At 42.7% G+C, this 21,000-nt stretch overlaps 1 protein-coding gene across 1 annotated transcript in view; it reads left to right on the plus strand.

Annotated features, from left to right (window-relative positions):
- birc6 (baculoviral IAP repeat containing 6) overlaps window positions 1-21,000 on the plus strand; it is a 312,870-nt gene that overhangs the window by 257,332 nt on the left and 34,538 nt on the right. Inside the window, 1 exon segment of the mRNA XM_038814802.1 lies at window positions 8,272-8,482. Within this exon segment, the coding sequence (XP_038670730.1) occupies window positions 8,272-8,482 (211 nt within the window).

Consider the following 21,000-nt stretch of genomic DNA (forward strand, 5'->3'; position numbering starts at 1 on the left):
CATGGCATTAAGCATAAGGTCTTTAGATACAAGAACAAAATAAGAAAATTGAAACAGCGTTGAAGTGATAACATGGTGCAGCCCTGGATGATTGTAAGGAGGGGGTGTATAATTTCTAATTTCTGGTCTGACGATTGCTAGGAGCTCAATGATTTGGGGTGCAGATGTGCAGGTCAGAATTATAGGAGCATAAGCCAGGCTCAAGTGCTGTCATAGTAGTGACAGCTTGTGCTCTCGAACTAGCTGCGCCCCTTGCCAAGCTATTCCATAACAGCTACCGCAATGACATCGTCTCAGCAATGTAGAAAATTGCCCAGGTATGTTCTGTCAATAGAAAGCAGAACAAATCGAACCCAGCTAACTATCACCCCATCAGTCTACTTTCAATCATCTAGAAAGTGTAATCGACAGTGCTATCACGCGCCACTTATTCAGCAATAACCTGCTTACTGATGCTCGGTTTGGGTTTTCACAGGATGGCGCAACATCGAGGGCCGAAGGGCCTGTACTGCGCTGTAATGTTATATGTTCTATGTGGTGGTGTCCATAGACACACAAGACATTTGTCCGGGTGAAGTGGTGGTACTTGTTTGAGGTTCTGGGAAGGTTTGGGTTTGGGTCGAGGTGTGTGGATGCGCTTGCTATATAGGGCACCAAGGGCGAGTATGCGGCCGAATGATATGAGCTCACGGAGCTTCGAACTACACGGGAATAAGGCAGGGGTGCCCGCTGTCGCTATTGTTGTTTGCGCTGGCCATAGAGCCTTTGGTGATGGCTCTTAGGGGGTCAGCAGTGGCAAAAGATTATGAGGGGCAGAGGGAAAATGGGAAGAGGAGTTGGGAGGGGAAATCAATTGGGGAGTATGAGTGAGGCACTGTGCAGGGTAAACACGACTTCTCGTGCGCAAGGATGAGCCTGATACAGTTTAAAGTTGTATTACTTGGGCAAGAATGAGTGAGTTCTTCCAGAGGGTGGCAGATGTGTGTGAGGGGTGAGGGGGGCCAGCGAATCATGCGCATATGTTCTAGGGTTGTAAAATGTTGGAGAGATTCTGGGCAGGAGTGTTCGCGGTCCTAGCAAGGGTAGTGGGGGAGGAGGTGGACCCAGATTCTTTGGTGGCAATATTTGGGGTTTTGGAAAAGCTGGAGCTCATTCGGGCTGGTTTAGCACAGAGGGCTAAACAGCTGGCTTGTAAAGCAGAACAAGGCCAACAGCGCAGGTTCAATTCCCGTACCAGCCTTCCCGAACAGGTGCCGGAACGTGGCGACTAGGCAACACAGTAACTTCATTGAAGCCTACATGTGACAATAATCGATTTTCATTTCAAGACCGATGTCATGGCCTTCGTCTCTCTGATTACCTGGTGACGAATCATACTGGAGTGGCGGTCAGCATTGCCGCCGGGAGTAGTGGCCTGGTTGGGTGACCTGTACGACTTCCTGCGGCTCAGAAAGATAAAGTATGAGCTAAGGGGCTCAGCAAAGGGGTTTGGGTAGGGGATGTTCGTGACCATGTTTGAATAGTTGTTCGGCGTGGGGAGAAGGGTGATGGGGGGGGGGGGGGAGGGGGGGATGAAAAGGGAGGAAAATTGTACAAACTGTATAGTTGAGTGTTGGGAAGCATGTTTCCCGGGGTGTTTATGTGCTGAAACTTTTTTGATATATGTTTATAATAAAATACATTTTTTTTTAAAGTAATTGAAGTTAACACAAGTTTACTTGCAGTCATCTTTGTTGACACTTTTAGAGGGAGACCCTTCCAAGAGCAGATCTAGAACACGTATGTCTTGTCAGACTCAAAACCTATGGCAAACAGCTGTTCAAATTAAAATCTGAGAACAGACTGCAAAACTACAGACAGACCTGGCTCCTCACATTAATTAAATTGTCTGTATCCCTCGAAGATATCACATGACCTACTTAGCTAAGACTAAATAACACTCCCTCATATTATTCACACTTCAGAGAATCTCCATCAATCAGCACACGATTCCATTAGCCCTTTATCTGTAACCAAGTAAGTGGTTGGAATGAATAATTACCTCACCTATTATGACTCTTTAATTACAGCTTTAGAAGATATATTGCCGGTATGTATGTACAATTAAAACCAGCGTTTTAATAAAATATTTACATCCATTTCTACGATCCACACCCAGGAGAGAATCCAACCATCTCCCCATGACAATCATTGACAATTACCATTGCTGAATCCCTCACTTTCAACATCCTTGGGGTTGCATTTGACAAGCTGAAATGGACTGTTCATGTAAATACTGTAGCTTCAAGAGAAGTTCAGTGACCATGAATTCCACAGAGAGTAACTCCTCTCCTGAATCCCAAAGCCTGTTCATCACCTACAAGGCCCAAGTCAGGAGTGTGATGGAATACTCTCCATTGACATGGATGAATCTGGATCCAACAATACTCAAGTTCAACACCATCCAGGACAAAGCAGCCTCAACCACCACCTTCGACGTTCGCTCCCTCTACCATAGTGGGATGCACAGTGGCAGCAGTGTGTAACATCCCAAAGCTGTACTGCAGCAACTCACTAAGGCAGCTTTGACAGTGCCTTCCAAACCCACAGCCTCTGCTGCCTAGAAGGACAAAGGGTCAGTAGATGCACGGGAACACCACCGTTCCAAGTTGCACCCCGCCCTGACTTGGAACTGTATCACTCTTCCTTCACTGGGTCAAAATCCTGGAACTTCCTAACAGCAACGTTGTTCTTCCTGCAATACATGGACTGCAGTAATTTAAGAAGGCAGCTCATCACCACCTTCTCGAGGGCAATTAGCAATGGGCAATAAAGGCTGGCCCTGCCAGCGACGCTCACATCACATGAACAAATGAAAGAAACTATCAGAGTGTAGGCTGCAGGATATTCTGTTAGAACTTTTCAGTGTCGATACTAAATATTTGGATTATAACAACTTTGTGTCGTGAGTGCTAAAGAGTGGCCACAATTCCACCCGTCTCCTGTACTTGAAAGAACAGCATAACATTTTCATTAGTTCCGTCAGTATTAATTCCTCATGAGATTAAATGAGAACAAGTGTGAGAAACATCTGGGCATAGTTAACAATGACATTTTCTACCATGCATTGGAAAGGACACCCTAACCAGAATGTACTTCAGATCTTTCTTGACACCATGCTCCAAGATCATATAGCTCAGGCTACTTCTTTATACCTTCATTAGCAGCACAGCAATGTAGGAAACTGAAGAGCATGGTACATGATCCTGATTATGTGCCTCTTTACCTTTCAATAAGCCGGTATAAACGGAAGGTCAAAAGATATCTACAATTAACCAAAAATATCAAGGGAAGATTTGAAAGACTCAATGGGCCATCAGAGATCGCTTCTCATTGTTGGAAATTCTCTGATGAGACAACAGTTGATTATTTAGCATTGGCTTCAATGTTGACACCTGTTTAATAGGAATCCCTAAAATGACGGGTACATAATTTGGCTAGCTGAATTCATATGGCTACTGGCATGCAATAAGACCAAATAACTAATTTCACGCTACAGGAATAACAACGTTTGAGGAATTGCTAATTGAAGTCCATTTGTCACGGGAGTGTCCTGTTAAGAAATATTTTGTCTTATCACATGGCTTCAGTGATGTCATTGTATGGGTGGGGCTGGGCTGTGGCTCTGAGTTTTACTTTTGCTTTGGTTTGGGGCTGTTGTGTGGCTCTGAGTTTTTTTTTGCTTTCATTTTCACATTTAGCTGCTGGATTCAGACAGAGCAGTCTTGTCCTGTCTCTCTCTATCTCTGCATTTTCAAAACTGTTTCCAGATAATGTGATAACTTGAAAATAAATAACTGCTTTCTGGAAGGAATTCAAATCTGATGTTTTGAAAAGGAAACAAGAGTGTATACCAGGTCTTGAGTGCTGTGTGTTGGGCCACACCTTTGAAAAGGGGTTTCTGGTTTATGGGATCTTGTTACTAAATTGGAACAGCTTAAAGGGGGAAATGTATTAAGGGTTATACACGGAGTACTGTAGCTGTGTGGGGTATTTATGTTTGTAGTTGATAAAAATGTCTACTGTGCGTGTTTATAAAAATGTTAACTAAATTTGTAGAATTAACTTTGTTTTTGATTAAAGTGCTTAAGGCCTCTGTTTAATAACACCTGAAAGATAGGCTCTTGTGCTCCCCGTAACCAAAATTAATAAGCAGTTGTAGGTCAGGTGAACTCCATGATATACTTTGGAGGTTTTTAAACCCTGGCCCAAAACACATTTTATAAATTCGAGGGCTTTGGCTCTTTTGAAAAATATTGAATCTTGTGATCAGCAGGATGGTTTCTCTGATCTGCGGTAGAGGAGGACAGAAAGGTCCATCACCACCTTTTTAAAGATCTATCATTCATCAGGAATGGGCATCGCTGGCTGGGCCAGTATTTATTGTTCGTCCCTAATTGTCCTTGAAGGTGGTGGTGAGGCGCAGCCTTGAACCGCAGCATTCTATGTGGTCTTAAGTACACCCGCAGTGCTGTTACGAAGGGAGTTCCAGGATTTTGACCTGGTGACAGTGAAGGAAGGAACATGGCCTCCTTATTTAAGGAAGATGTAAATGGTTTGGAAGCAGTTCAGAGAAGGCTTACTGAACTAATACCAGGTGTGAGCGGGTTGTCTTATGAGGAACGGTTGGGCAGTCTGGGCTTGTATCCACTGGAGTTCAGAAGAGTAAAAAGGCGACTTGATTGAAACATATAACCTGAGGGTTTTTGACAGGGTGGATGTGGAGAAGTCTTGAACTAGAGCCACTATTTATAAAGCAGAATTGCCTTTTCGAGATTAGGAGAATTTTTTTCTGAGGGTCGTGTGTCTTTGGAACTCTCCTCCTCAAAAGACAGTGAAAGCAGAGTCTTTGAATATTTTTAAGGCAAAGGTAGATAGATTTTTGGTAAACAAGAAGGGGGGGTGGGGCATTGGTGAAAGGTCTTCGGAAGTAGTTGGGAGGTTACAGTCAGATCAGCCATGATCTTATTGATGGCAGAGCCAGCTTGAGGGCCTATTATGTTCTTAGGAATAGCAGTATAGTTCCAAATCAGGATGATGTGTGGCCAGGAGGAATCTACAATGTGATGATGTTCCCATGCCCACTTTTCCTACTGACGTAGAGGTTGCGGATGAGAATGGCTCAAAGGGGGGGGGGGGGGGGGGGGGGGCTACATGAGACCCCAGACCCAGAGAAATGTGGTTGACTCTTAAATGGCCTCTGAAATTCAAAATCTCATTTTCACTCTCTCTTCCACCCCCTCAATGATCTGTAGTCCTCAGTAGTAAATTACAAAGGCATATCATAGAATTCCTATAGTGCAGAAGGAGGGCATTTGGCCCATCGAGTCTACACTGACTCTCTGAAAGAGCACCCTACCTAGGTCTAATCCCATGCCCTATTTCTGCAACTCCACCCTAAGGGGCAATTTAGCATGGCCAATCTACTTAACCTGCACATTTTTGGACTATGGGAGGAAACCAGAGCACCTGGAGGTAACCCATGTTGACACCGGGGGAATGTGCAAACTGCACACAGTCACCTGAGATTGGAATCGAACTCGGATCCCTGGCGCTGTGAGGCAGCGGTGCTAACGACTGTGCCACCGCCCATAATGTAGTTAACATTGGCTGCAAACACTTGTGTTCTCAAATTTATAGGGAGCGGTGAGGGTGTGGCTGAGATCAAACATGACCAAAGGACAGGGCAACTCCCAGATGCCAAGGCCTGTTCGATCTGAATCAACATCTTGCAGCTCTGCATCCCATCTCTTAGCTGGCATTTAAGCAGCCTGGTCAACGGGCAGGAATAAACACTAGTGGCAGACCATTGCTGGGAACCTTGGGAATCTTCCCCGATAATTGGACGGGGCTGTTGAGGGGGGGGGGGGGGGGGGATCTGAACAATTTGAAGAGCTGTAGGGAAAGCAAGTAATGCATAGGGGAATTCAGAGGCTTTTTGAGGAGAGTACTCCTGGCTCTGGAGGAGTGTTAAACAGCCACTTACATTGCAGAGCCTGCAACTGCAACTCCCACTCTGTTTCATTGTCAAGTTTCCCAATCCTCTGGGAAGCAATAGATCTTTAAATGTGACTCCCAATTGTAGGAATCCAATTTAGTTATGTCAAGCATCCCACCTCTCCATGGTGTGATGTTCAGGTGCTCTGATATTTGACACCTTAAAAATGATGATGTGATCCATGCAGCACTTGGGGGTCGCACCCTGCACTTTTCACTTTATAATACCCCCAGCACACTCTGGTTTCAGTTCATACTTGATGTCTGAAAATTCCTGTCACTTTTCTTCCTGTCCCTCAAAAGTGATGACGGGGTCTATTTATGATTGTGAAATATAATCAAGAATTTGTATGCATTTTTTGTTTGCAGTTTATTTCTATTCCACATCTGTCTTGCTCAGTAAGCATTCAGTAGATTTTGTAATGGACTGGTAGAGTTCTTGTTCTGTTTTTTCCCCCCCGATGTTCGAGGTTGGAATATGTAAGCAGCTTTTCAATGAGAGAAAGGTAGCGATGAATGTTAAGCAACAAAGGTACCTAAAAGAACTTAAACATACTAGATAGCAGTTTAATATCCACTCTTGAGTGGATTCATATTGTTTCATAAGAGTAGTTTCATATTGTTGTCTGAACATGTAGGTAATGGCAATGTGTACAATGCTGGCAGTAAATGGTTTGGAAGCAGATGTAGGCAAGAATATTGCAACATTAATCATAAATGTTACTGCTGTGAAACATTTGGAATTTTTCCAGGATATTGAAAGGAAAGGGCAGTTACAGTACAGTGAAGCTCTGCAATATAAATGCAGATAGTGCAGTATAGTATGCTACATTATTTCATGCTTTTTAAAATTCTATGTGATTAATTTGAACATTCAGAATTTGCAGTAATTTTCTAGTCACTGTTTCTGGAGATGTAGCCCAATATTTCAAATGAATGCCTTTTAATCTCTTCTCAAAGGATCTCTACGAGTAAAACTATGTCTTTATTTTTTTCAGAGTCTTGCATTTTTAAAAAAATTACGATGCTGGTCAGAAAGAGATGAATTTAGGAATGTAATGCGGAGTTCTATGGGCAACGTCTTTCTAAAAAGATTTAGAGTACCCAATAATTTTTTTTTCCAATTTAAGGGGCAATTTGGTGTGGCCAAACCACCTACCCTGCACATCTTTGGGTTGCTGGGGGGAAACCCATGCAGACATGGTGAGAATGTGGAAAGTCCAGACTGACGGTGACCCGGGGCCGGGATCGAAAAAGGGTCCTTAGCGGGGCAGTATCTTTTACCAATGCCTTTGTTTTCAAACTGGCATTTTAAAAAATAAATTTGAGTACCCATTTCATTTTTTCCAATTAAGGGGCAATTTAGCGTGTTCAATCCACCTACCTTGCACATCTTTGGGTTGTGGGGGCGAAACCCACGCAAACACTGGGAGAATGTGCAAACTCCACACGGACAGTGACCCAGAGCCGGGATCGAACCTGGGACCGTGGCACCGTGAGACTGCAGTGCTAACCACTGCGCCACCGTGCTGCCCTGAACTGGCATTTTTTAAATGAAAAAAGTGCATTCAACCATGGGGGGGAAATGTTGGTTCAATATGTAGCTGGTATTAAAAACCAGGGAGCATAGTTTTTAATGCTAAACTGTGTAGCTACAATTTTTTTTAAAGAAACTGACGCTGTGCTCTTAAATATGAGGAATGATGAATGAGCTGTTATCTTGAGAAAACCCCTTGCATTGATGCAAGCCTGATTTGTACACTGGATTTTGACATTTCCATGAGCACAGTAAAAATGCCACAAAGTAGTGTGCCTGTTAATTTGTTTGTGTCAGCATATAGAAAACTGCATTTAAATATTTTACAGCCATATGTATCACTCGCTGATTTATTTGATTTCTGTTCAATTTCTGCCATACTTAATATCACTGCAATGTAAATCAGTTAATTGAAAATGTCTGTGCAGTATAATGGTTTAACACATTGCCTTTTCAGCACTCGGTGAGTTTGGGTCTGAATCCAACCTGAAGTTTGGGTTGGAAGCCTTCCTTCTGAGATGGCAAAATGATTTTGATCGTCCTCAACTTTGAACCCCTAAGTGAAAATTTCCTGAAAATCTGCACAGTTCCTCATATACTTATTTCTGGGGACTTACTTTGTAAGAAGAGCAATGCCTCTGTTTTGCATTGATGTGGGTCTATTTTTTTTTTAATGCTTGTCTCTAATTTATCTGCAGTGCTTGACATGGCCAGGCATGTTCCTCTGTATCGAGCTCTACTAGAGTTGCTGCGTGCCATTGCTTCGTGCATATCCCTTGTGCCTCTTCTACTGCCTTTGTCTGGTGATAACAGTGAGGAGGATGAGGAGCATTCTGAAACACAGACTTCTGTTGGCACTTTACTCGCAAAAATGAAAACATGTGTGGATACTTACACCAACAGATTAAGGTATGTTCTGGTGCTCCAAACAGATTTTGTCATTCAGTTATTAGGGACTCGAGGGCCAACATTCTTTTGCAGTCCAAAATCTGAGTAGGTGAGATATTAAATAAAAAAGCAAATAGGGATGCAGTTTAATTTTAGACAGGTAGAAAGGGGATAGATTGGGTATTTATTAAAATTTCCAGAGAGCTAGGCTGAATCCAGCTGCCTCATTCAAAACTGAAGATTTTAGTTTTAAGTGCTATTTTGAAGCTTGAATGACGAAGAATGTTCCACCATTTATCATAAAATGGTCTTCATCCTTTGTCTCTCTGTTTTCTCTCAGCCAGTTCAACTTGGCATAAGCCACCATTTTCTTTTGCCTATTCAACTTTCTCCTCGAGAATAATCGCAAGCTTGCAGAATGAGGCCTGCTTGCACATCCAAGGGGTAGGATCGCTTGAGTATCATGGCCTCTTCTGCACCTAATCTTTACTGACGATATCCCCTTGTTTCTCCTCCTCCTTAAATAACTGACTGTTCATTTTTATGTGGAGGTTGAACATAATAAAGAATGAGGAGCCTGCTAAAGCGAAATAATTTGATTGAGTATGGCTTCAGAATGAATGCTGAGATGCCAAATATTGATGAAGCAGGTTTAAACTGAACTGTTACAACCTGTACTTGCACTGCTCCCACCATATCTCCTGTACATGTTACATCATTGACGAGCAGATGACCCAGTTGTCGGTTTTCTACACTGACCATAGAGCATTTGATTTGTTAACCTGACACCTTATCATGACTAAACATCGTGACTAAACATGAATAACCATTCATTTGAAATATTCTTCTTGTTTGATGTGCCACATTATTGATATTGTCCTTAGCAACAAAATCATCTTAAACCAAAGGACTATTGACGTGGACTTTTCAGCTGAGGTTATTTATATTTTAGTTAATGTGTTAAAACGTTTTAGCACTAAATGATTGTACATTATGTTTCTGAACACGACAGTCCGTTCCCTAAATCAGAGGCAAAGCAAAAATTACGGATTACATAGCTTCCAGCTGGCGCCAATACCACAATTGAAGTTATTTACAAGACATTCTGATCGAGGAAACCATATTTCTGCCATTTCTTTGGAATTGGTTCTATCCCCAAAATTTCTTCCTGTGCATGCTTATTACTGCCACCAACTGTTTACCATTCACTGAGACTGAGGAGAGTTGGGGCATTTGAAGGCCTTGGATTTTTTTCCTTGTGCCCTTGGTGACGTTGTGGTTGGCACGTATAGGTGAGGCTTGCTATATTTAGGCGTTCTCACCCAAGTGGCTAAACCAGCCGAAATGAAGTAGAAACTTTTGAGCATCAGTTAGAAGTGAAATTTGGACTTTGCTCCTGGGGAAATCCAGAGTTCTGTTATTGCTCTGGGTTCCCACATGCTGTTTCATTTCTTGTTATTCACCTTATTAACATTGAACTCATGTTTCCCATTATCTACTGGCTGCACTTGACACAAAAATGTAGCTTCTGACTCAATGATGTAAATGTCAGTGACATCTTGGTGCTCCTAGTAATTCTTCTGTATAAATCTGTATAATACAATAAATTATGTATCACTGCAGCCTGGGGAAGATGTTTTGTTCATGAAAGATGATTTTAAAAGTAATGCTCAATGAAAATCACATTCACTCTTACGAATATTGTTCATAAATTGGTCATTTTAACTTTGGATTGGTCTTGGTTGCACAGGCATTTTTTTCATCCAGTATTGTGTCTAGCCTTTGAGCTATAAAGCTGTTATCTTCTGTCTCTACATTGCCTAATACTGACAAGACATCTTATTCCTCCTGCTCATTGACATACAGCAGAAAATGCTCATGGATTTTTTTTTATAACCGATTTTTGTTTAAGTGTACAGGTTGTTAGCCTCAAGAGGGATCAAAATATTATATAAGCAGACATTGCTTATATAGCAACTAATCAGAATAAGACACGTTTGGTTATGAATCTAGATAATCCAGTTTTACCAGTAGATATTTTAATGTTTCAGCTCCTATAGCTTCATATTCTTGTACATAAATATGGCAAGATAGATCATTTCCCTACCTTTCCCTGGCCACATCTGATCATCTAGTGCTGGGAATGATCGTATAATTATTTCTACATATATTTTAAAGGTTCTAAAAGGTTTCCGTTAAAACCCCATGAAATGGAAAAAAAACTGCATGAAATACTGCTGCATGTCAACCGCTAAATTTGTCCCATCACGATTTCAACATGAAATGTGGAATTTTTTGTGAGCAAGTATTGCCGAATGTTGCAATTATCAGCCTCAGAAAGAGCATTATATGTATGGTTTTGATGGAGTAAGTAAGAAATCTTTTCAAGTGAAAGAAGGATTGGTAACCAGAATGCACTGATTAAAGGTGATTGGCAATGAACCAGAGGTGGCATAAGGAAACATTTTTTTATGCAGCGAGTTGTGATGCTTTGCCTGAAAGGGTGGTGAAAGCAGATTAAATAGTAAGATTCAAAAGAGAATTGCATGAAAATTTACCGGGGGGGAAGAAATTGCAGGACTTTTGTTACCGTCTCTTGAGGGGTAAGAAGTGACTCCTCTATCCCACCCCTCAAGTCTGACTGAAACAGAATTTATTTTCTGAATTTGTATGGGTGAGGGTATTTACTTACTACCTGTGTTTAACTATTTATATGCTGATTGCAAAGAAACTAGTCTGGCAGGCATGCTTGAGTTTAAACAAAAGTGGTAGTTTATATTGGGTTAAAAACCCACCCAGATAAAGGCACAAAGCTAGTTTGAAAGGTAAACCCTGTCTGACCGTCGCAACCCATGCTCGCAAATGCATACACAAAAGCATATAGAATTACAATCTATTTAATGGGGAGTTTACCTTTTGAGCAAATTAAAATGCAAATTGAGATGGTGAAAAATAGAGAGTTTACTGTCTGAGTCCTTTGCTGGTCTCTGTGGCTGCTGCAGATTTTTCCCCTCGGTGGTCTTGAAATTCCAGAAGGTGAAGCCCATGTGTAACTACAATTGCCAGAGACAATTTATTTTCAAATTGTAATCTGCCTTTGTCAAAAATCGATCATGTTTGCACCTGAGGTCCCTTTTGATCGTCACCAACTCTGTGCCGGCATTTTTTTTTTAAACTGAAAGAGGTCTTAACTTGCTCCACTGACATGTTCTTCCAAACAAGTATTTTGACAGCTTGTGTGCTGCAGAGATTTCAAAAATTATTATTCTAGTCACCTGCCCCCTCTCCCCACAAAGAGTTCAGAAAGTCTTTACTGAGCTCATGTGTGGACAGACTGCAGCTATTGTCCCATGGCTTAGGTGATTAGGTTCTGTAATGTCCCAGCCATTAGCTTCTGAAAGATTAATTATCCATCTTGAGATGGGGAAAGCACCTCTTCATAAAACTATTATCCTGGTAGACTTCCTACCTCAGCTTGAGAGATAGTCTTATCGAAGTGCAAATGTGAAATCTAGTACAGTATCTTTTCACGTACTTTTGGCATCAGAAGGTGTCAAATGTTATAAGCATGTCTTAATTGAACTCCTCATTGGATCCTTCCAGAAAACTAGTCAGTTGGTAATACCAGACATCAGGTGACTTAGGGCAGCTGTCTTTAGTTGGTGCCATCTTACAGTTCAATATATGATTAATCAGCCAATTAAATCACAGATTAATAGTCCTCCTGCACAAGGTACATCATCGTGGCACCTCCATCTCACAAGGAAAGAAACACAAATTTCAATGAACGTTTCATTACAGGCATCCAAATATTATGAGAATTAAACACATCACATGCACTCTCATTCACATTTTTAATCTAATTGTATTTGTCACGTTTTACAGTGGGTTTTGGTACCAAGATAATCCATTAAACTCTGGATAACGTGCTTTTGCATTGCTTTACCCTTTTAGGTTCTAGTCACAAACAAAACTTGTCTTCATTTGTACAGATTAGAATTGTTTCAGATTTTGGAGTTTGTTTTCTTTTCTTTGTATGACAGATAATTTTGTCCGAAATCTTGTCCTTTTTTACCCTGCTGCCATTCCAGGTTCAGTATCGTCTGAAGGCGTTGGTATTTTTTCATGGCTGTTAGCTCTCAGGTTGCTGGTTACAGCCAAGCTGCTCTTGATTACCTGTAGTAATGGGGTAGTATTTTGTACTTCCCATTGGTCCTACCTTCATGCTGCTTAACACACAGGCTCGTGGATGTGCAAATTTTCCAGATTGCTGGCCTGGTCTGCTTCTGAACCCCTCGCTGTCCACCTCTGTAACCTGTGCCTTTATTCGCTCAAACCCAGACACCTACAATTCTAATTTCTATGAGGTTAGTGGGCTGTCTCCTGTAGGAATTCTGGACTGGTGTCCAGCACTTCACTTTAAGTGAATTTTTAGCACTGCTGTCCTGGTTGAGGTTTAAAACCCGGTGTGTTTCATTTGGCTTACAATGGTTAACCCTGCATCAGTTGCACTGATATTCTTCTTGTGGTCTCCGTAAGTGTTTGCTTTGGGTATATTCCCTTTCCTTCCTTCCTCTATTTTGGGAATGAGCTTTCCCCTAACCTGTTTCATGTTCCCTGGAATGCTGCTGCTCCAAAGATGATGTTCAACTCCTGCTGTACTCCCCTGTAGCTCTTCAGCTGCATGGGGCATTACACTCAATTTTCTTTTGGTCTATTTGTGAACTTCCCTGGCCCCCATTTAAATCTGCTGTGAAGGTACCTGCCAACCAGATTACCAGCTTTCTGCCTTAATGTTTTTTAATTTTTACAGGCCCTTCATGGACTTCTGTTACTTTTGCTGGCCTGGCTTTGACCTTTTGAACTTCCTCGGCATCTATCTTGATTCTTTGTATGTGGTGCACAACCTCGCAATTGTCCTTTACGAGTTTTGTCTCTTCAGGAGAATTTACTAGCTTTTGCCCAATCCTGCATTGAGCAATTTTGTTTCTCCACTTTCTGAGGGAGCAGACATGATGGTGTACGGTTCCATTAGTTTAACACCCTCCTGTGCAATGGATGACACCCCTTTGAGTCTCAATGGAGTACAGTGGAATACATAGAAACGCACAAACGTTAACAAGAAACAAGCCATTTGACCCAATTAGTTTGAGTTGCTATTTACTCCCTTCAAGCAAATTGCACACCACTTTCCGACAATCCTCAGCCCCTCTTCCTTCATTCACCTGTCCAATTTAATCTTGACTGTTAGTGCAATTTCTGCCTCAACAACTAACTATGAAATTGAAAAGGTATGCGGCTGGCTGTATAAAGAAATTTCTCCTGCTACAGCTAAATCTCATGCATTTAATCTTGTACCTATGGCTCTTTGTTTTTGGTTGCTGAACTGCAGGAAACTGCCTGTTTCTATCTTCCCTATCCCACCCCTTCTTAATTTTAAACACCAATTATATCGCCTTCTATTCTGCGTTATTTTAATGAAAAATGATCCAATTTTTCATGTCTTCCTTGTGTATTTCCTCATAACAGGCAGCATTTTAGTGAATCTCTAAAGTCTCTATGCAGGTTCAGCAAATAATTAGGTAGGGAATTGGGATGTTGGCCTTTAATTGCAAGGGGGTGGAGTATAAAAGTAGAAATGTCTTGCTACACTGTACAGGGCATTAGTGGGACCACCCCTAACGTGTGCAGTTTTGGTCTATTTACTTGAGGTGATTTAACTTGCATCAGAGTAGGTTCACTCGGCTGATTCCTGGAATGATGAGATTGTCTTAGGAGGAAAGGTTGTGCAGGTTGGGCCTACACTCATTGAAGTTTAGAAGAATGGCACTCTTATTGAAGCATTTAAGATCCAGAAAGGGCTTGACAGGGTGGATGTTGAGGATGTTTCCCCTCCTGTGGGAGTCCATAATTAGAGGACACAATTTTAAAATGACGCGTGTCCCATTCAAGAGATTTTGCTAGTCTCATATTTCTACATTTTATTTTTTAAAAAACAATAGCTGATGTTATCTCTATCTTTCTTTAAAAAGAAAACTTCTTCTTATATTGCTCTTTCCTCACAAAACTGATAGCAGAACTACTGTTAACTCCTACCCTCTGCTTTCTACCTTCTAACCAATTTGTAATTCAATTTTCTATTATTCCCCATGGCAAGTGATTCATCCCTTCTGTCCACTCGTACACATCTGCAGGGCCCACCAAACAACCTTAGAACAGTAACTATGACTGTTTCTCTCAAATAGTTCTCAGTTTTGTTTTCAACCGAAGCTATAGTTATAGTCCTCCAGGTGTTTGAGAATTTGTGGGGCATGCCATTGTAATTTCGACACCGTGGGTGGCTCTGTTTTGTGATGGGTGCATTACCAATCTCACTGCATCTTATTTACACTCAAAAGATCATCTAAATGCATAAGAGATCTCTTAGTTTGGAATCAATGAACAGCTGGAGAGATTACATTACTCAAAACAGAAATGGGTTCAAACTGTACTTGTCAGTGGGTGGTGGGGAGAGAGTAGACAAGGGAGAAAATCTCTGTGCAGAATCAAGCAATAGCAATTTGGAATCGTCTCTCACTTAACATCGCTATTTTTCCTCTGCCAAAGCACGCAATGACTGCAGTTTCCATCTCCAATGGGCTGGGCTGTCTTTCCCCAGAGTCATCAGAAGTCCGATTTACCCATTCGGGTGTTGTCCAGCATGTGAAACACAGCAATTCTACCAGCCTCAACTGATCATAGAACATAGAACATAGAACAGTACAGCACAGAACAGGCCCTTCGGCCCTCGATGTTGTGCCGAGCAATGATCACCCTACTTAAACCCACGTAACCCGTATACCCGTAACCCAACAATCCCCCCATTAACCTTACACTACGGGCAATTTAGCATGGCCAATCCACCTAACCCGCACATCTTTGGACTGTGGGAGGAAACCGGAGCACCCGGAGGAAACCCACGCACACACGGGGAGGACGTGCAGACTCCACACAGACAGTGACCCAGCCGGGAATCGAACCTGGGACCCTGGAGCTGTGAAGCATTGATGCTAACCACCATGCTACCGTGAGGCCCCCTACATGAATGAACTTGTCCGTTGCCCAGTTTATGATATCACAGCAACAGTGCATATACACAAAGACTGGGAAGAATGTGCAGACTAGCACAGACAGTGACCCAAGATGGGAATCGAACCTGGGACCCTAGAGCTTTGAAGCAACTGTGCTACCGCACTGCCCCACCTCCCCAAGTGTTGCACATTCAATCTAACCAAGATTTTACTGCCTTCCCCAGCATGTTACTTGAACGGTAATTTGCTGCAGTTCGCAATACCATACTACTAGGCACAACAAATAATGTTCAAGACAACATTGTCTTGCCAGCACACCTGGTTTCAATTGCGCCCTCTTAACTTTTGGGACTAGTCTTTGAAACTATTTTGTGAAGGGCTGACCATGCCTTTTTTTTCTAAATTTAGTGTACCCAGTTCATGTTTTTAAATTAAGGGGCAATTTAATGTGGCCAATTCACCTACCCTGCACATCGTTTTGGGTTGTGGGGGTGAAACCCACGCAGACACTGGGAGAATGTGCAAACTCCACATGGCAGTGACTCGGGGCCAGGATTTGAACACGGGTCCTCAGTGCCGCAGTCCCAATGCTTGACCATTCTTTTTAAACTTCTCAGAAGGGCAAATAAGCTTTAAGTTTTTTTTATTGTTGGAGAAAGTAATGTGAAGAGTTGTCTTCAGGCTGTAACTCTTCCAGCCTCTGAGCACTTGTAGATAACCTTGCAATATTTATTTCCTCCAAATGTTTTTTTCTTTGATTTGAGTGTGGTAAAAGACCAAAAATACTGAAGACAGTCGAAATAATTGGATTAATTGTTTTCTTGGGATATTCCCATTACCAATTGTGTTCTCTCATCATACATCCTCCAGTGTAAGAGGAAGAAAGCTTCAAATAATGGTTCAGGGCAGAAATGGTGACTGTTTGTGTTGTGTTTTAATCGGTATCTTAGAACTTTTAGGACTATGCGTTTTACATCAGTGTTTCCATTAGTTTGCAGACATTTCAAACCCTGGGTGCTTCTAATTTAGGATATAAGTACCAAACCTCCAGACCCACATGACGCAAACAGGACTAAAACGTAAATGAGCAGATCCAGTTGTCTGCATGTAAACTGGTTCATTTCACTGTCAATGGCAGCCAATTCTGCCTGTCATGGAAAAAGTGAATGTAGACATTATCTGAATATTTCTCATAAATATCACAAGCTTTGTTAAATATTACTGTTTTCAATTTATCCCCTCCATAATATGTGAATGTTTTAGATCAGAATCCACCATTGGTGACCATGCAATTACCTAGGTCCAAAGCGCTACAATTCTCGCCTTGAGCCCCTACTCCTTTGTCCTCTTTTAATGCTCCTTAAAACCTTCCTCTTTGATTATCTTTTGATCACATGCCCTAGTATCTCATGGATAAGTTTCAAATTGTGTTTGATAAATGCTCCTGTGAAGCAAATTGCTTGGGTATTAGAAATGGAGTAGGCCATTCAGCCCCTCAAGTCTGCTCTGCCATTCAGTAAGATCATGGTAACCTCAACTCCACATTCCTGCCTACATACAATAATCTAACCTGCGCATCTTCGGACTATGAAACGCGCGCAGACACTGAGAACGTACAAACTCCCCAGTCACCCAAGGTCGGAATTGAACTCTGATTCCTGGTGCTGTGAGGCAGCAGTGCTAAGCACTGTGCTGCCCCTTTTTGATTAGCTTTCGACCACATGCCCGCGTATCTCATGGTTGAGTTGGACCATCTGAAAGAGAAAACATTCTCATCTTTAGAGTACCCAATTATTATTTTTTTTCAAATTAAGGGGCAATTTAGCATGGCCAGTCCACCTCCCTCGACAGCTTTGGGTTGTGGGGGTGGAACCCACGCAGACACTGGGAGACTCCGTGCAAACTCCACACGGCAGTGGCCTAGGGCCGGGATTCTAACCCCGGTCCTCAGCGCTGTAGTCCCAGTGCTAACCACTGCGCCATGTGCTGCCTGACCCCGATATATATCTTCCTGATAAATATTAAAGGCCCTAACACTGGTGTGCAGGGCATGATTTCAACATTTGCGGATGATACAAAGTTTTGTCAACTGTTGAGATATTCGTGAACTTCAAAAGAGCATAGACATGTTGGTGGATTGGGCAGACAAATGGCAGATGAAGGTCAATGCAAAGAAGTGCGAGGTGATACATTTTGGCAGGAAAATGCGGAGAAACAGTACAAAATAAAAGGAAAAACTCTTAAGGAGGTGCAGGAACAAAGGGGCCTCAATGTATGTATACAAGTCCCCCCCCCCCCTTTGGGGGGTTTAAACTAATTCAGCAGGGGCATGGGAACCTGGATTGTAGTTTTGGGGTACGGGAGACTGAGAGTATAGAGGTCAGGAGCACAGATTTGACTTCGCAGGAGGGTGCCAGTGTTCAGGTAGGTGGTTTGAAGTGTGTCTACTTCAATGCCAGGAGTATACAAAATAAGGTAGGGGAACTGGCAGCATGGGTTGGTACCTGGGACTTCGATGTTGTGGCCATTTCAGAGACATGGATAGAGCAGGGACAGGAATGGTTTTTGCAGGTTCCGGGGTTTAGGTGTTTTAGTAAGCTCAGAGAAGGGGGCAAAAGAGGGGGAAGTGTGGCGCTGCTAGTCAAGGACAGTATTACGGTGGCGGAAAGGATGCTAGATGGGGACTCTTCTTCCGAGGTAGTATGGGCTGAGGTTAGAAACAGGAAAGGAGAGGTCACCCTGTTGGGAGTTTTCTATAGGCCACCTAATAGTTCTAGGGATGTAGAGGAAAGGATGGCGAAGATGATTCTGGAAAAGAGCGAAAGTAACAGGGTAGTTGTTATGGGAGACTTTAACTTTCCAAATATTGACTGGAAAAGATATAGTTCGAGTACATTAGATGGGTCGTTCTTTGTACAATGTGTGCAGGAGGGTTTCCTGACACAATATGTTGACAGGCCAACAAGAGGCGAGGCCACATTGGATTTGGTTTTGGGTAATGAACCAGGCCAGGTGTTAGATCTGGAGGTAGGTGAGCACTTTGGAAACAGTGACCACAATTCGGTGACCTTTACGTTAGTGATGGAAAGGGATAAGTATACCCCGCAGGGCAAGAGTTATAGCTGGGGGAAGGGCAATTATGATGCCATTAGACATGACTTAGGATGTGTAGGTTGGAGAAGTAGGCTGCAAGGGTTGGGCACACTGGATATGTGGAGCTTGTTCAAGGAACAGCTATTGCATGTTCTTGATAAGTACGTACCAGTCAGGCAGGGAGGAAGGGGTCGAGCGAGGGAACCGTGGTTTACCAAAGAAGTGGAATCTCTTGTTAAGAGGAAGAAGGAGGCCTATGTGAAGATGAGGCGTGAAGTTTCAGTTGGGGCGCTTGATAGTTACAAGGAAGCGAGGAAGGATCTAAAGAGAGAGCTAAGACGAGCAAGGAGGGGACATGAGAAGTCTTTGGCAGGTAGGATCAAGGAAAACCCAAAAGCTTTCTATAGGTATGTCAGGAATAAAAGAATGACTAGGGTAAGAGTAGGGCCAGTCAAGGACAGTGGTGGGAAGTTGTGTGTGGAGGCTGAGGAGATAAGCGAGATACTAAATGAATACTTTTCGTCAGTATTCACTCAGGAAAAAGATAATGTTGTGGAGGAGAATGCTGAGACCCAGGCTATTAGAATAGATGGCATTGAGGTGCGTAGGGAAGAAGTGTTGGCAATTCTGGACAAGGTGAAAATAGATAAGTCCCCGGGGCCTGATGGGATTTATCCTAGGATTCTCTGGGAAGCCAGGGAAGAGATTGCTGAGCCTTTGGCTTTGATTTTTATGTCATCATTGGCTACAGGAATAGTGCCAGAGGACTGAGGACTGGAGGATAGCAAATGTGGTCCCTTTGTTCAAGAAGGGGAGTAGAGATAACCCCGGTAACTATAGGCCGGTGAGCCTCACGTCTGTTGTGGGTAAAGTCTTGGAGAGGATTATAAGAGATACGATTTATAATCATCTAGATAGGAATAATATGATTAGAGATAGTCAGCATGGTTTTGTGAAGGGTAGGTCATGCCTCACAAACCTTATCGAGTTCTTTGAGAAGGTGACTGAACAGGTAGACGAGGGTAGAGCAGTTGATGTGGTGTATATGGATTTCAGTAAAGCGTTTGATAAGGTTCCCCATGGTCGTCTATTGCAGAAAATAAAGAGGCTGGGGATTGAGGGTGATTTAGAGATGTGGATCAGAAATTGGCTAGTTGAAAGAAGACAGAGGGTGGTGGTTGATGGCAAATGTTCAGAATGGAGTTCAGTTACGAGTGGCGTACCACAAGGATCTGTTCTGGGGCCGTTGCTGTTTGTCATTTTTATAAATGACCTAGAGGAGGGCACAGAAGGTTGGGTGAGTAAATTTGCAGACGACACTAAAGTCGGTGGAGTTGTAGACAGTGTGGAAGGATGTTGCAGGTTACAGAGGGACATAGATAAGCTGCAGAGCTGGGCTGAGAGGTGGCAAATGGAGTTTAATGTAGAGAAGTGTGAGGTGATTCACTTTGGAAAGAATGACAGGAATGCGGAATATTTGGCTAATGGTAAAATTCTTAGCAGTGTGGATGAGCAGAGGGATCTCGGTGTCCATGTACATAGATCCCTGAAAGTTGCCACCCAGGTTGATAGGGTTGTGAAGAACGCCTATGGTGTGTTGGCCTTTATTGGTAGAGGGATTGAGTTCCGGAGCCATGAGGTCATGTTACAGCTGTACAAAACTCTGGTACTGCCGCATTTGGAGTATTGCGTACAGTTCTGGTCGCCTCATTATAGGAAGGACGTGGAAGCTTTGGAACGGGTGCAGAGGAGATTTACCAGGATGTTGCCTGGTATGGAGGGAAAATCTTATGAGGAAAGGCTGATGGACTTGAGGTTGTTTTCATTAGAGAGAAGAAGGTTAAGAGGTGACTTAATAGAGGCATACAAAATGATCAGAGGGTTAGATAGGGTGGACAGTGAGAGCCTTCTCCCGCGGATGGAGGTGGCTAGCACGAGGGGACATAGCCTTAAATTGAGGGGTAATAGATATAGGACAGACGTCAGAGGTAGGTTTTTTACGCAAAGAGTGGTGAGGCCATGGAATGCCCTACCTGCAACAGTAGTGAACTCGCCAACATTGAGGGCATTTAAAAGTTTATTGGATAAGCATATGGATGATAATGGCATAGTGTAGGTTAGATGGCCTTTAGTTTTTGACTTCCCATGTCGGTGCAACATCGTGGGCTGAAGGGCCTGTACTGCGCTGTATCGTTCTATGTTCTAAGTCATTGAAGGTAGCAGGGAATGTTGAGAGAGCAGTTAATAAAGCCTATCATTTTCTAGGTTTTATTAATTGGCACATTGAGAACAAGAGTAAGGAAGCCATGTTAAACTTATACAAGACACTAGTTAGGCCTCATCTGGTGTTCTGTGTCCCGTTCTGGGCACCATACT

Source organism: Scyliorhinus canicula, chromosome 1 (genome assembly GCF_902713615.1).
Source record: "Scyliorhinus canicula chromosome 1, sScyCan1.1, whole genome shotgun sequence".
Lineage (NCBI taxonomy): Eukaryota > Metazoa > Chordata > Chondrichthyes > Carcharhiniformes > Scyliorhinidae > Scyliorhinus > Scyliorhinus canicula.